The sequence below is a fragment of the Globicephala melas genome, chromosome 3 (assembly GCF_963455315.2).
Source record: "Globicephala melas chromosome 3, mGloMel1.2, whole genome shotgun sequence".
Lineage (NCBI taxonomy): Eukaryota > Metazoa > Chordata > Mammalia > Artiodactyla > Delphinidae > Globicephala > Globicephala melas.
The window spans coordinates 55,092,343-55,106,979 of record NC_083316.1 but is presented as its reverse complement, the minus strand read 5'-3'; the positions used below and the strand labels follow the sequence as shown (position 1 = coordinate 55,106,979).

The 14,637-nt window shown below is 42.4% G+C and overlaps 1 protein-coding gene across 3 annotated transcripts; it reads right to left on the bottom strand.

The window, feature by feature from the left end:
* Positions 1-5,355: 5,355 nt before the first annotated feature.
* Positions 5,356-13,177, bottom strand: CCNB1 (cyclin B1). 3 transcript variants are annotated; one of them, XM_030844749.2, is made up of 9 exons: positions 13,157-13,177; positions 12,377-12,547; positions 12,112-12,282; positions 9,165-9,347; positions 7,608-7,766; positions 7,155-7,391; positions 6,739-6,879; positions 6,004-6,114; positions 5,356-5,463 (listed from the first exon to the last, which is right to left on the bottom strand). In XM_030844749.2, exons 1-9 carry the CDS (start codon positions 13,175-13,177, stop codon positions 5,356-5,358), a joined length of 1,302 nt encoding a protein of 433 aa, XP_030700609.1. The 3 variants fall into 3 exon arrangements, with proteins under 3 accessions (XP_030700609.1, XP_060151412.1, XP_030700617.1); XM_060295429.1 differs by lacking the exon at positions 6,004-6,114; XM_030844757.2 differs by lacking the exon at positions 7,608-7,766.
* Positions 13,178-14,637: the final 1,460 nt, after the last annotated feature.

Sequence of the window (14,637 nt, the reverse complement as noted above, 5' to 3'; positions counted from 1 at the left end):
CCAAATTCCTGGAAGAACATTTTGCTTCCTTTTTTCTTTACAAAAAAAGTGACCCTATTCTTTTTGCACTTAACTGCTTTTATCGGGATGTTTTCCAATATCTCACATCAATCTCATCCTTTTAAGCAGTTGCCTATCAGGTGTCCACAGGCCAAATTTGGGATGAAGACTATGCAGTGGTTCTCCAATCTGAGCATGCATCGGAATCAATGTCCAATAATACAGAATGGATGATAAATTAGATAATTACCATCATCCCACTCCCAGTGAGATAAGACTACTCAAAGCAAGTATCGTTAATCAACGTTAAAACTAAAAAGAGAACAGCACCTTTACATCAAAACTCATCTGGTGGTTACCACCTTACCCAGATGATCAAATGTGGTATCACCAGTAGTGTTTAACAATATGATACGTGACTCCAGTGATGCATAAGTTGTGCAAATCACCGATATTCTTGCCAAAATGCATAACCTGAACTTAACTATGAAGAAACAATCAGACAACAAATCTGGAATGAAGGACATTCTACAAGAAAAATGGCCTAGACAATTCATGTTAAAAAGCAGGGCAATTGGGACTTCCCTGGTGGCACAGTGGTTAAGAATCTTCCTGCCTGCCAGTGCAGGGGACACGGGTTTGAGCCCTGGTCTGGAAGATCCCACATGCCGCGGAGCAACTAAACCCGTGCGCCACAACAACTGAGCCTGTGCTCTAGAGCCTGTGAACCACAACTGAGTCCATGTGCCACAACTACCGAAGCCTGCATGCCTACAGCCCATGCTCTGCAACAAGAGAAGCCACTGCAAGGAGAAGCCCACGCTCAGCAACAAAGACCCAATGCAGCCAAAAATAAATAAATAAATAAATAAATAAATAAATAAATAAAGCAGGGCAATTGTTCTGTATGGAAAAAGAAATGAAACTTGGAGCTCTGGATTCGAAAAATGTAAGACATTTTTGGAATGATTGTGGAAATTTGATTATGTACTGTATATTACATATGGAGTTGTTAACTTTCTTAGTGTGATAAAAAGATTGTGGGGACTTCCCTGGTGGTCCAGTGGTTAAGACTTCGCCTTCCAATGAAGTGGGTGCAGGTTCGATCCCTGGTCAGGGAGCTAAGATACGACATGCCTCATGGCCAAAAAAACCAAAACGTAAAACAGAAGCAGTATTGTAACAAATTCAATAAAGATTTTAAAAATGGTCGAAATCAAAATTAAGGGTCTTAATTCTTAGGACATAGATGCATGATGGAAGTATTTAAGGGGACGTTATATTGACACCTGAGATTTACTTTGAAATGGCTCTTAAAAATAGGAATTTATGTACACAATTGCACACACGTGTGTATATGACCGCCATACAGTTTTTTTTTCTCTGTAGCCTTAATATTTGCCTACATAAATCACTAAAACTTTGTTTCCCATTAGGAAATAAAATCCATGGAATATTTACATAAGTCAATGAAGTACTTATCCACATAGAAAAGTTTTGAAAGGCTTTTTACAGACCTTATTTCCAATGAAATAAAAAATTACCAACATATAGATGTCTGACAAAAAAAATAAACTGGGACTTCCCTGGTGGCGCAGTGGTTAAGAATCTGCCTGCCAATGCTGGGGACACGGGTTCAATCCCTAGTCCGGGAAGATCCCACATGCCGTGGAGAAACTGAGCCCGTGTGCCACAACTATTGAGCCCACGTGCCGCAACTACTGAAGCCCGTGCACCTAGAGCCCGTGCTCTGCAACGAGAAGCCACCGCAATGAGAAGCCCCCGCTGGCCACAACTAGAGAAAGCCCGCGCTCAGCAACGAAGACCCAATGCAGCAAAAATAAATAAACTACTTAGAAAATAAGCAGTAAAATAATCTCCAGATCAAAAAGGATCACAAAATAACCAGATATTGATGAAAGAGAACTTTAGAAACCAGCTATCACAGAGGAAAATGTATATACAAAGGCTTTTATTACTAAAATTCTATTAAATATTTAACCTAAACTAGAAAATAACCAAAAGAAAAGCAGATGGTGAGAATTAACATAAAAGCTAAAACTACAAAATAAAGATAGTAGAAATGATACCTTTGTATCATTGTTTCAAAACACCAGTAAAAGACCCCCTAGCCAAGCCTGATTAGAAAACACAAGTATTCAACATCAGAAACGAGAAGTTATAATACAAAAGAGATTGAATATCATATACCTCTACAGCTATAATTTAGAAAATCCAGAATGGATGATTTTCTAAGGTGGTGGTGGTAGTGAATTCCTAAAAAACACCAAAAAACCATGGAAAGCTACCATCATAAGCAGCAACAGGCCAGGTGACTTTACAGATTAATTTAGCTAGCTTTCAATAAAATGAATAGATTTTAAATTTCTCTTCCTGCTGTGAGTTTTTAATAGTCAAGGCTGGGGAATTTTATTTATTCTTTCAGCTTATGATATCATTGGAGTTTTTCTGTTTTTTTTAAAAAAGATTAACAGATAAATATTAGATGGTAAAAATATTGAAGAGATGTCTAATCCAGGAATAAGACGGGGATCTACCGATTATCAATGTTGTTTTGGAGACTCTAAAACAATAACTTAAAAATCATATAGTTGGGGCTTCCCTGGTGGTGCAGTGGTTGAGAATCTGCCTAATGCAGGGGACACGGGTTCGAGCCCTGGTCTGGGAAGATCCCACATGCCACGGAGCAACTAGGCCCATGAGCCACAACTACTGAGCCTGCAGATGTGGAGCCTGTGCTCCGCAACAAGAGAGGCTGCGATAGTGAGTGGCCCCCGCTTGCCACAACTAGAGAAAGCCGTCGCACAGAAATGAAGACCCAACACAGCAAAAATAAATAAATTAAAAGGCAGTCCCTCTGCATTAAATATATATATATATATATATCATACCGTTGAAAAAATAAAATTTGGGGATTTAAGGCCTAGAAAAGCACTAAAATCAAGAACATCGATGTCAACTGGGTAACAAAATTACAACTAGCAATAAAAAATAGAAGTGGGGGCTTCCCTGGTGGCGCAGTGGTTGGGGGTCCGCCTGCCGATGCGGGGGACGTGGGTTTGTGCCCCGGTCCGGCAGGATCCCGCATGCCGCAGAGCAGCTGGACCCGTGGGCCATGGCCACTGGGCCTGCGCGTCCGGAGCCTGTGCTTCGCAATGAGAGAGGCCACAGCGGTGAGAGGCCCGCGTACCGCAAAACGAAAAAAAATAAATAAATAAGTGGGAAATAGGGCCTATTCACAATAGTGACAAAAAAAAGCATAAACCCAAAAATAAACTTGACAAGAAAAGTACAGCCAATTACATAATTAAATTCTAACATTGCAATGAAAGGCATGCAACAAGTCTTTGATGGAGAAAAATGCTTCTGGATGGGAAGACAATATCAGTCTATCCAGAGCTAGTACATAACATTCTATATATACGTATATAATATACAGTCAAAATCTCAAAGGAGCTTTTCAATAACTGGACATAATTTTAAGGTTCATGTGTTTGAAATTGCCCCCACATATCTGGGAAACAGTGGTAGCCTCATCATACCAGATAAACTTAATGTAAAACTATATTAATCACAGGAAGAAACAAGTAGATCAGGGAACAATAAAAACTGATGTTTCAATTGTACAAGGAAGATTTTAAACATATAGTACTGGCTGGCACAAATGGTATCCATCTGGAAGTTAAGAATCCTATCTCATACAACATACCAAAAGTTTACTGGGCTTCCCTGGTGGCGCAGTGGTTGGGAGTCCGCCTACCGATGCAGGGGACACGGGTTCGTGCCCCGGTCCGCGAAGATCCCACATGCTGCGGAGCGGCTAGGTGCGTGAGCCATGGCCGCTGAGCCTGTGCGTCTGGAGCCTGTGCTCCGCAACGGGAGAAGCCACAACAGTGAGGCCCGTGTACCGCAAAAAAAAAAAAAAAAAAAAAAAAAAAGGTTTACTGACGGTTTGTAGACCTAAGCAGGAAAAATTTAGAAATTTAAGAGATGGTAATGGTTTGGGGATGATGTTGACCTTAACATCAAAAATCCAAAAGCAACTACAGAAAAAATAGTTTTGACAATATAAAAATTTAAAGTGTCTGCATGGCAAAAGATATAGCATAAACAGATTTAGGGCAAACGACAAACTGAGAAAGCCTTACAAATTGATAAATAAGCGGACAACAAAAATTGATTCAACTACTCATAAGAAGTATAAATTAAAACAGCAAACAAAATAGGATATTTTTTGCCAAACTCACAGAAATTAAAGAGAATGATTACCTTCAGTTCTGGCAAGGATGCAGAGAAAACCAGAACTTTTGTACATTTATTGCTGATGACACTGAGAAAATCAGCTGGCTGTACCTGCCAGAACTTAGAACACACTCTTTGGAGAACCCAGGGTACATAAAGAAAGGCATGGGATATAATGACATTTAAACAGCATTGTCTGTAGGAGCAAAGACAAAAAGCAATCTGAACAGGGGAATAGTTAATTACATTATAGTATATCCATACTATGGACTCTAATGCCCAAATACAGGTAAGGCTTGTCCATGTTGAAAGAATTGCTAAGTATATAGAATGATCTCATTTTTTTAATACCCCCACTATAATAATTTACATGCAGGTCTATATTCATAGAAGGCATGACTGGCTACATCCCAAACTCCTGATATCCTTCAGGTGGATGGGATTGAGACGTAGGAGAGTAAGAGGGGGTGGGTAAATAAACGTTTTTAGATACTTATTTGTTTTGAGGATTGTTTTATTTTCTTAACCAATAAAGAAAAGGCAAACTAGGTTTTGAATATAAATTAAAATTCTTATTTTTCCAAGTGAAAAAGCTGATACTAGTTTAAGTTGATAATGTAAGAAAGTGGTACAAGTAGATTACTTAGAATTATAGCAGCAACCACCAGAGGAAATAGAAATCGGGGGAATTGGGAATGAGGTGGTACTTTTCCTTACATAGAACTAGGCAGCCAATTCTCTTAAGATGACTGGGCTTACATACAGTATGACATAAAGTAAGTAAGGATTGTAAATGCCCTCAAGAGCTTAGTAATTTATTTGAAGTAAAGCCAGGTACATAAAACAAGAACCAAGAAGAATCAATTGTGTATATTAATTGGGTCCCCAGGTAATTGAAAGCAGCTTTTTTACTATTCCCCCACTGAACCTTTAAAACAACCTGTGGGAAGCAGCCACATTCAGATGAGTTAAGGTTTAAGTAAAAAGGACTACAACTTTATTAAAAGTAAATAAATGTAACATATAATATGTACAGATGGCACATGGTGCCAATTTTATTTGCAGATTTTATAGTATTCCAAAGTTCACAAATTACACCTTTGCCACAGCCTTGGCTAAATCTTGAACTAGTGCAGAATTCAGCTGTGCTAGAATGCTGATCTTAGCATGCTTAGACGTAGCATACTTGTTCTTGATAGTCTGGAAGAGAAAAGCATAGTAATTAATGAAGGAAAAGAGGAAAACATCATAAGAACCAACGATACACATATACACTTAAAAATCAACTCCTTAAAAGCAAGCTATGAATTTACAGGCATAAAATCTTAATGACTGGACTTCCCTGGTGACACAGTGGTTAGGGGTCCGCCTGCCAATGCAGGGGACAAGGGTTCGAGCCCTGGTCGGAGAAGATCCCACATGCCGCGGAGCAACTAAGCCCGTGCGCTGTAACTACTGAGCCTGAGCTCTCGACCCCGAGAGCCACAACTACTGAGCATGAGTGCCACAACTACTAAAGCCCGTGCACCTAAAGCCTGTGTTCTGTGACGAAAGAAGCCACCGCAATAAGAAGCCTGCGCACCGCAACGAAGAGTATCCCCCACTCAGCGCAACAAGAGAAAGCCTGAGCGCAGCAACGAAGACCCAACGCAGCCATAAATAAATAAATAAATTTACTAAAAAAAAAAATCTTAAATGATTTTCCACTTTTCCCAACACCATACAGTACCACTGACTCACCATATGCTTTGTAAGCCCACGATTCACTATGATTATATTCTTAGCCAGGTGTTGCATAACAAGAAGAAGGGATTCTTCAGTGTATGACAGGTAATGCTGTAGAGTTGGTGTCTAAGACAACAAAAGTTAATGTTGAAAATGCTCATCACCAATGATTTTCATAAAATTTCTAGATGTTATTCAAAACTAGGGTAGGGAAGTAGATACTGTATGACGGATTATAATCAAAATTTAAGACAAGCTTAAGACCCCTTCTTCCCCAAATACCCTTCTTTCATGGCTTCTCTAGGATCCTGTGCTCCAACCTAATTACACTTTTGTAATTGCTGACTTGCCCACCCCAAAGCTAGACTCCAAGTTCTTTGGAGCTGACTTTCTCATTCATAATTCTATTTCTAGGGCCTAGAGTATCACACGGCATATAGGAGAAATACTTGTTGAATCAACGAATACGAACGAACTTCTAGTACGTCATTTGACCTGCTTGAGCTTCTCCATCTGTAAGGAGTAGCAGCTGCTCTGCCTTTCTCAAAGGGGTATTAGATAGATGAGATTAGGCAATGAAACGGAAGCATTCTATGGAGATATCACAAACAAGATATTTTAAATCATTCCCTCAGTAGATGCCATATTTAAGAACCATTTGAACTGTCCTTTAATGACAACAGTTCTGTATGCTGTAAATATTATAATTTAAAAGCTCAGGGTAACCTCAGTTTGTGGGACAGAGCTTACCCATTCACCATTATCAAGAATTTTCAGTGCTAAGCAAAAGGCTCCTGCTGCAATCTGAGAAGGAGGAAAGTGCACCATATCGTAGTCCAACATAGTTAGTTCCATCAGATATTTGGCCAAAGTATGTAGCTCAACATCAACCTGGAATAAAACCCACAGGTTCCGTCAAGAGAATTCTGCATTGGCAGTAACTGGCATGCCCATAACTAACTACGGATGTTTGCCTACAAACTCTCAAATGCAATTGCCCGTGAAAGGCTTTAATAATAATATTAACATACAGCCTGATTGGAAATAAATACCATCTTTATCCCTTCCTCATGTAGTTAGGTATAAATACAAGGCACTTGAATTAGATCTCATTGGCCAGCAGTATTCCCTAATGTACCATACCAAAGGTTTCAAGAAATCTGTACCTCTCCAATCTTAGATGCTCTCCGAAGGAAATGCAGGGGTAGAGGGCGACCCAGACTAAAATTTAAAGCTCTTAGAATCTTCATTTCCATCTGTCTGATTTGGTACTTAGTGTAGGTGTTGTCAGTCACAAAGGCAAAGTCACCAATTTCTGGAGGGTACATTTCCTCGTATTTGCTTGCAATAAACATGGCAGTGACACCAACCAGCTGCAGCATCTTCTTGGGCACACAATTATCCTGCAATGGGAATTTCAACTGGATCAATAAGTAATACATATTTGAAAAAGGAGGCACAGAATTGTGAAGGAGTGGTGGGAAAGACACACTCTCACAACGGAATCTCAATTAATGACACCCCATGCCTCAAGACAGATTTTAGCTGAAAAAGTCTGTTTCTTATGACTCAGCTAGGACCCTGGAAGGGAGAACCCTCAGTTGTTGAATTATGCTCACCTGCATGAACCGATCAATAATGGAAACAGTCATGTACATGGTCTCCTGGAGTAACCTGAATTTCATTTGAACCTGCACTAGCCAGTCAATTAGGATGGCTCTCATGTTTCCAGTGACTTCACGGCCCAGTAGGTATTTTGGTCTGACTGCTTGCTCTTCCTGCAAAAGAAATGCTGATTATCCTAAGAAGCAAGACTCCACATGACATTTCTGACCAGAAATAGTCACCTCAAAATAGCTCTGGAACATTTAGAATCTCTAAAATGTTCTTAACTCAGTTATTCATTTGGTCACTGCAAACAGCTCTACCACTGAGAAACAAAGAAAGCAAACATTAAACAGGACAGTGTGACAGGTTTTCATATTGGCAAATCTTACTATGTCCAATTCACCATCACTACTACTGGCCCACACCCTTTCCCCGCTTCTTCCCAAATAAGGATACCATACTACCTATCACCTCAGATCTTTTCACTTAAGACTCTAAAACCCACAGCCTGAGCTTTATGAAGTAGAAAATATAGCAGCACCTTCCAGATTAGCTGGAACCAATATGCTACCACTCCTACTCCAGGGTTTAAACCCCTCAAACACCACAGGTAACAAAAGTCAACCATCAAAATCCAGCACACACAACTGCTAAACCCATTCCTCCAAAGTTAGAACACAAACTTTAAAGACAAGGGAGAAAAGAAATCCACAGCAGAAGGCTGGTCCTGGCAAGGAACCAGGACAATCCTGTAGAAAATGGAGATGCCCAAAAGAACCACGCAAGAGCCTGAGGATGTTAATGATGCCACTAGAACACAACGTGTTATAAACAAGCAACTGGGTAAATTTGGTAACTGTATAGCTTATGTTGTTAACATACAGAATGCTTCCTTGTTTGGGGGGGAAAAGGGCAAAGGACACTAACAGAAAGTTTCAGAAATAGGATGAAATGGAAGAAAACCAAAACCTTTAGCTTTTGAGTATACTCCTCTTGTACACAAAGAACAATTTCCCTGATATCACATGCTCATAAGCAACACTGACCCAAAATGCCTTTTTTTGGCTATAGTTTTTCAGCATCTTCTCCATTACCATGTACCTCCTGCCTGTTACGCTCCTTAAACCCAGAATTTGGGACTCACTCACTCCTAACTGTGATAGATATAAAATACCTTTCAATCTGTGGACTTCCCTTTAGGAAGAGCCACGGTAGTACCAACTCTCACTTTGAATTTTCCCTGTTCAAAATGGCAAATAGAGACTTCGTTGGGAATTTCCTGGCCGTCCAGTGGTTAGGACTTTCACTGCCAGGCCCGGGGTTCAATCCCTGGTCAGGGAACTAAGATGCCACAAGCCATGCATGCAACCCCCGCCCCCACCAAAAAAAAAAAAATTACATTGGCTTACTTTGGGACTTTTTATTTTTCCACGAAGAATTTCAAAGTGGAACCTACTGTTAAGAAATGCTGCTCATATCTTGCTTAAATTGTTGTGAACTGTTAATGGAAAATCTCTTTAATAAAGCTAGATGCAGTTTAGAAAAAACAAAGGTTTCATATTACTGACCTCAAGTTGTCTCAGATAAGCATAGATATCTTTTACATATTCACTACAAAGGTTTGGATCCGCTCCGTCTTCTGCATCCACATCATTCACTGCAAGAATTACATCAGAGAAAGCCTGGCACAGATACTCTTCCGCAGGGGCACAGCCAGATGTTTCCATGGGGCTTGGAGAGGGAGTATCAACCTTGAAACAGAATGGACTTTTTGAAATAATAGCAAAGAGGAGCATACAATCTGGGAATGAAGGTCAGATTATTGGTACCAATTCAAGAGACTATCTGCTGAACAGAAATACAATTCATTTACCTTTACAAATTTATTCAATTTGTCTTCAGGAAGTGAGTAATATGAAAGATGAAATGCCAACTTAGACTGAATCAGTTTAGAGTCAGAATGCTAACAGGTAAAACAGAGAGGAAGCAAGTTCACATCTAGACTTTCCTCCAAAGGAAACTGATAAGTAACGCATTTGCTTAGCAATGTCATGTAAAGTTAATCCAAGTGAATGACAGGTTAGTCTTTAGTAACATGGCCTGCTTCCCACTGCACAGGAGAACACAAGTCCTGTCCCAACTACTAAGGATTTTATTTATTTATTTTTGGCTGTGTTGGGTCTTTGTTGCTGCAAGCAGGCTTTCTCTAGGTGCGGGAGTGGGGTCTCCTCTTCATTGAGTTGCGCAGGCTTCTCATTGCGGTGGCTTCTCTTGTTGCAGAGCATGGGCTCTAGGCACACGGGCTTCAGTAGTGTGGCACGCAGGTTCAATAGTTGTGGCTCGCGGGTTCTAGAGCTCAGGCTCAGTAGTTGTGGCACACGGGCCTAGTTGCTCTGTGGCATGTGGGATCTTCCCAGACCAGGGCTCGAACCCGGGTCCCCTGCATTGGCAGGCTGATTCTTAACCACTGCGCCACCAGGGAAGCCCCCAAACTACTAAGGATTAACTGACTTTGTTATCATGAACCATTTTCTTCAAGCTCCAGTTACCCCCCCGTTGTCCAAACATTTATTGAGCACTTCCTTTTTTTTTTTTTTGCAGTACGCGGGCCTCTCACTGTTGTGGCCTCTCCCGTTGTGGAGCACAGGTTCCAGAGCACAGGTTCCGGACGCACAGCCTCAGTGGCCATGGCTCACGGGCCCAGCCGCTCCGCGGCATGTGGGATCTTCCCGGACCGGGGCACGAACCCGTGTCCCCTGCATCGGCAGGCGGACTCTGAACCACTGTGCCACCAGGTAAGCCCTATTGAGCACTTTCTTAAGCTCTATGCTAGGCACTAGCTTTATGGTGTCCTCAAGGGGCTTTGAATTTAGAAGAAATAAGTAAATGAAGTAAAGAGATTGATTCTCGGAAGAAATCCTAGAGGTGCGGGAAGTTAGGGTAGGGTTGGGAAAGTTAGGGAAAGCTTTAGGTGTTGATGATTGAGCTGTTTTGAAGGATGAGAAGGTTATCAGTTAAAAGAAAGGGCGTGGGAGGGCTGCCCTGGTGGCGCAGTGGTTGAGAGTCCGCCTGCCGATGCAGGGGACATGGGTTCGTGCCCTGGTCTGGGAGAATCCCACGTGCCGTGGAGCGGCTGGGCCCGTGAGCCATGGCCGCTGAGCCTGCGCACCGCAAAAACAAAACAAAACAAACAAAAAGAGGGTGGGAAAGTGAAGGCAAGAATCAGTATGGGACTTTGACGGAAAGCTCAGGTCTTTTGGTATGGCCAGTTAAAGACTGCGCATGCTACAGGTTTCTGTGATATGTCCAGAAGGACAATACTAAAGCCATAGCCTCACATCCCTTTCCCTCAGATATAGACAAGCTAGGCTGAATAACTTTAACCGATCATTTTCCCAACCAGCTTTAATGAAGTTTTAAAAATTAGAACTTAAGAATGCAGTTCATTGCTGGTCAGGGAACTAGATCCCACATGCATGCTGCAACTAAGAGTTCGCATGCCACAACTAAGGAGCCCAAGTACCGCAACTAAGGAGCCAGCAAGCCACAACTAAGACCTGGCACAACCAAATAAATAAATATTGAAGAAAAAAAAATGCAGTTCATTGAAGTGTCAGGAAAGCAGCCTCTTCTAGATGGTGTATATTTTCTTCACAGGAGTAGATACATTTACATACCTGATATTTAATAAAATGTTCTTGGTTTTTGAGGCTGTTAACTCATCTTCTTACCTTCTCTGAATAGCTCCATTTTCTGCTTTACATCCTTATATAAATTCCAATGTTACAGATTTATTATTAATTATTTGGTGACCACATTATGGAGTAAAAAAAAAAGGGCTTCCCTGGTGGCGCAGTGGTTGAGAGTCCGCCTGCCGATGCGATGCAGGGGACACGGGTTCGTGCCCCGGTCCGGGAAGATCCCACATGCCGCGGAGCGGCTGGGCCCGTGAGCCATGGACGCTGAGCATGCGCGTCCGGAGCCTGTGCTCCGCAACGGGAGGGAGAGGCCACAACAGTGAGAGGCCCGCGTACCGCAAAAAAAAAAAAAAAAAAAAAAAAAAAGGACTCAAGAGAACAATCTGTTTCAGTCAATAAATTCTGGCCAGAGATGGCTTGTACCCAAAGACATTAAAATCTTTAGTCCAGGCAGCTACTACTCAGTACGGTAAACAAAGGAGGGGTAGTATAACAAAGCAATTAAAAGCATAGTTTCTGAAGCCAGATAGCCTGGGTTTGAATCCAATTATGTGCCACTGATGAGATATGACCCTAGAAAAGATACTTAATACTTCTCTATGCCGTTATCTAAAAGTAGAGGTAATAATACCAGCGCACTAAGAGTGTAAGATTATGTGAGCTAATGCATGTAAAGTGCTTAGCAAAGCCTACCTCCTGCTAAGCACTCTATACATGTCACTATTTTTCCTATTTAGTCAAATGCTATGTCATGCATTAATAAAATGAAGGGAAAAGAAACAATCAACAGGCTCTAAAATATTACAGTTAAGTTTACCAAAATAGGCTCAGGGGCAAGTTTCTCTTCTTTAACAGGCTCGGTTTCCGGCTCTGGCTCTGGCTCCAGATCCAGCTCCGGCTGGGGCTCCGGCACAGGTACAGGAGCCTTTTCCAGAGGTTTTGGTAGTTTTTTAGCAATAACTTTTCCAGCAGCTAAAGTTTTTGCTTCCTGTGGATGAAAAGGAGAGAATGGAATGTTTCTCCATCACAGGTTACAGTTGGAAGGCAGACTCTTACAGAGTAGTTGAATCAGGAAGAGTTACCTTTTTCAGGGGCAATTTGGCCTGTGGCTGTTCACTGACTTTGTTACCGATGTCTCCAAGGGCTGTTCTTGGCCTCAACCCGGGCTTAGAGGCTGCAACAGCGGCCACAGGCACTCGCTTTGCGCCTGCCATACTGACCTTCGCCTTATTTTCAGCATTAATTTTCGTGTTCTGTAAGAAGCAAGACCACTTTGAGAGCTGGCTCGGCCAAGTTAGAGTAAATCAACGGTTAAAGCGGGGGCAAAACAGAGGCTCTCAGGAGGAATGCCGACTGTAAATGGGTTCCCAGGGGAAACCTGCGTTCCAGGGTCTACGCTAAAGCTGTTAACAAGCCAGATTCCTCCCCGAACCTGTTCTTTCACCCATTGAGGGATTGCCTGCTCAGTGCCCGCCTGACCTAAAATACCATGAATTAACATTTGAAAGGAAATCGAAAAAGCCTTAATTGCAGGAAGCTTTCCTGTGGGGAGAGGGTTATGCAGTTGGTGGGAGCTCGCTCAGGGGTCCTCCGTCACCATTTACAAAAGGTTTCGCGTCTACCCTCCATCTGTCCCCTCCCCCCCCACTTTATCCAAGCCCCATCCACTTCTTTCTCACCTTCCTCTCTCCGTCTGTCCGCGCCCCAAACTCTCCCACCATTTTAGGGGCCCACCGACCGCCATCCTCCCCCCAAATCTGTCCCGGTCCACTACTGCCAGGGGAACTCCAGCAGGCGAGATAGGGAGAGGAGACGCAGCGAGCCAGGAGAGCCGCGTTTGTTCACCGTCCCTAGCAGCTCACCCTGGTGATCCGGAGCGCCATGGCTTCCTCTACACCAGGCAGCAGCTCAGTGGGGAGAAGCAGAGCACGGGAGCCCCAGACCAGCCGGGGACCTTGAACCCACCGCAGGCCAGCAGCCGTTCCTCCGCAGCACGCCGGGAGGAATCTGGCCCTGCTTGAGGTTTAAACCCCGCACCGCTCCCTCCCTATTGGCTTGTTCGTGGCACTCGCTCGCTTCCCATTGGCGGCGGCCGGTTCCTCCTAGAATGCGTTTCCAGGGCGATCCCGCGAAAAAGTTCGGGCGGGGGTGGGGCCATACCATCACGTGGTCTGGCTCGGCGCCTGCGCCCTCAAGCAGCTACTGTTGTCACCTGGAGAGGGGTGATCACCGCCCACCTGGAGAGGCGAAGCTGTGCGCCGCCTTGGTTAGCAGCGGTGCCTTGGAAAAGAGAGTGGAGCCGCTGGTTTGACGTGAGAGGAAGTTATGGCTTTAGTCCTACTTATTGTTAAACACACTTTCTTCTTCTGCAGTGGCATGTAGCAGGAAAAGCTTTTGTATATACATTCTTTCATTTGATCATTCTGGCAGCACTCTGGGTTGGAGAAACTGAAGCTCAGAGAGGCTTTGGGTGACTTTCTCAGGATCACAAATTAGTAACAGGGGACTAAACTTAGATTTCTTTAGATCCATGACGTTTCCACAACGGTAATTGTCTCTTAAGAATATTGCCAGCCTCTTAACGTGCCAGATTACTTCAATCAAATTTTTTCCCAAAGCCAATCTTTTTGTTTTACTTTTAATTTGAAAACAATTTCAAACTTAGAAAAGTTGCAAACAAAAATATTACAAGGAACACACGTATACCCTTTACCCAGATTCAAATATCCTTAACCTTTTACCCCATTTGCTTTATCATTTACTTAATCTCTTTCTCATATATAGATCTATCCGTGTATAACTGTATATAAACATTTTCTTCCTGAAAAATTTGAGGGTAAGTTATGTTATCATGGCCCCTTATCCCTCAATTCTTCAGTGTGTATTTCCTAAGTAAAAGGGATGTTCTTTTAACATAATCACACTACAGTTATCAACTTCATAAATTTACTTTATCACAACATTGTATTCAACCTAGTTTGTATTCCAGTTTTGTCAGTTGACCTAATAATGTCCTTCTTAGCATTTTCTTTTCTCCAGTACAGGATCCAGCTAGGGTCAATGTTGCATGTAGCCTCCTTTAGTCTGGAACAGATCCTGCAGCTTTTCTTTGTCTTTTATAACACTGATGGTTTTGAAGAATACAGTACTCCATGCCACTTTTTAGAAAATAGAACTTTCTTATTTTTGCGTTTGTCTAATTGTTCCTTGTGATTTACATCAAGGTTATGTACTCTTGGCTGTTATGCCACGTAGGTGACATCATATTTTCTTAGGGGATCAACTCTGCAGACACATTGTGTTCACCTGTTCCCCATAAGTGAGATTAATTTTGATCACTTGG

Bases quoted from the DNA above. Each gene is read 5' to 3' on its own strand.
- CCNB1 (XM_030844749.2), bottom strand. From the start codon at position 13,177: ATGGCGCTCCGGATCACCAGG. The intron at 12,548-13,156 runs GTGAGCTGCTAG...TGCTTCTTACAG, and splicing joins TGGCGCTCCGGATCACCAGG to AACACGAAAATTAATGCTGA. The intron at 9,348-12,111 runs GTAAACTTAACT...TTCTGTTTCAAG, and splicing joins TTGCCCCTGAGCCTATTTTG to GTTGATACTCCCTCTCCAAG.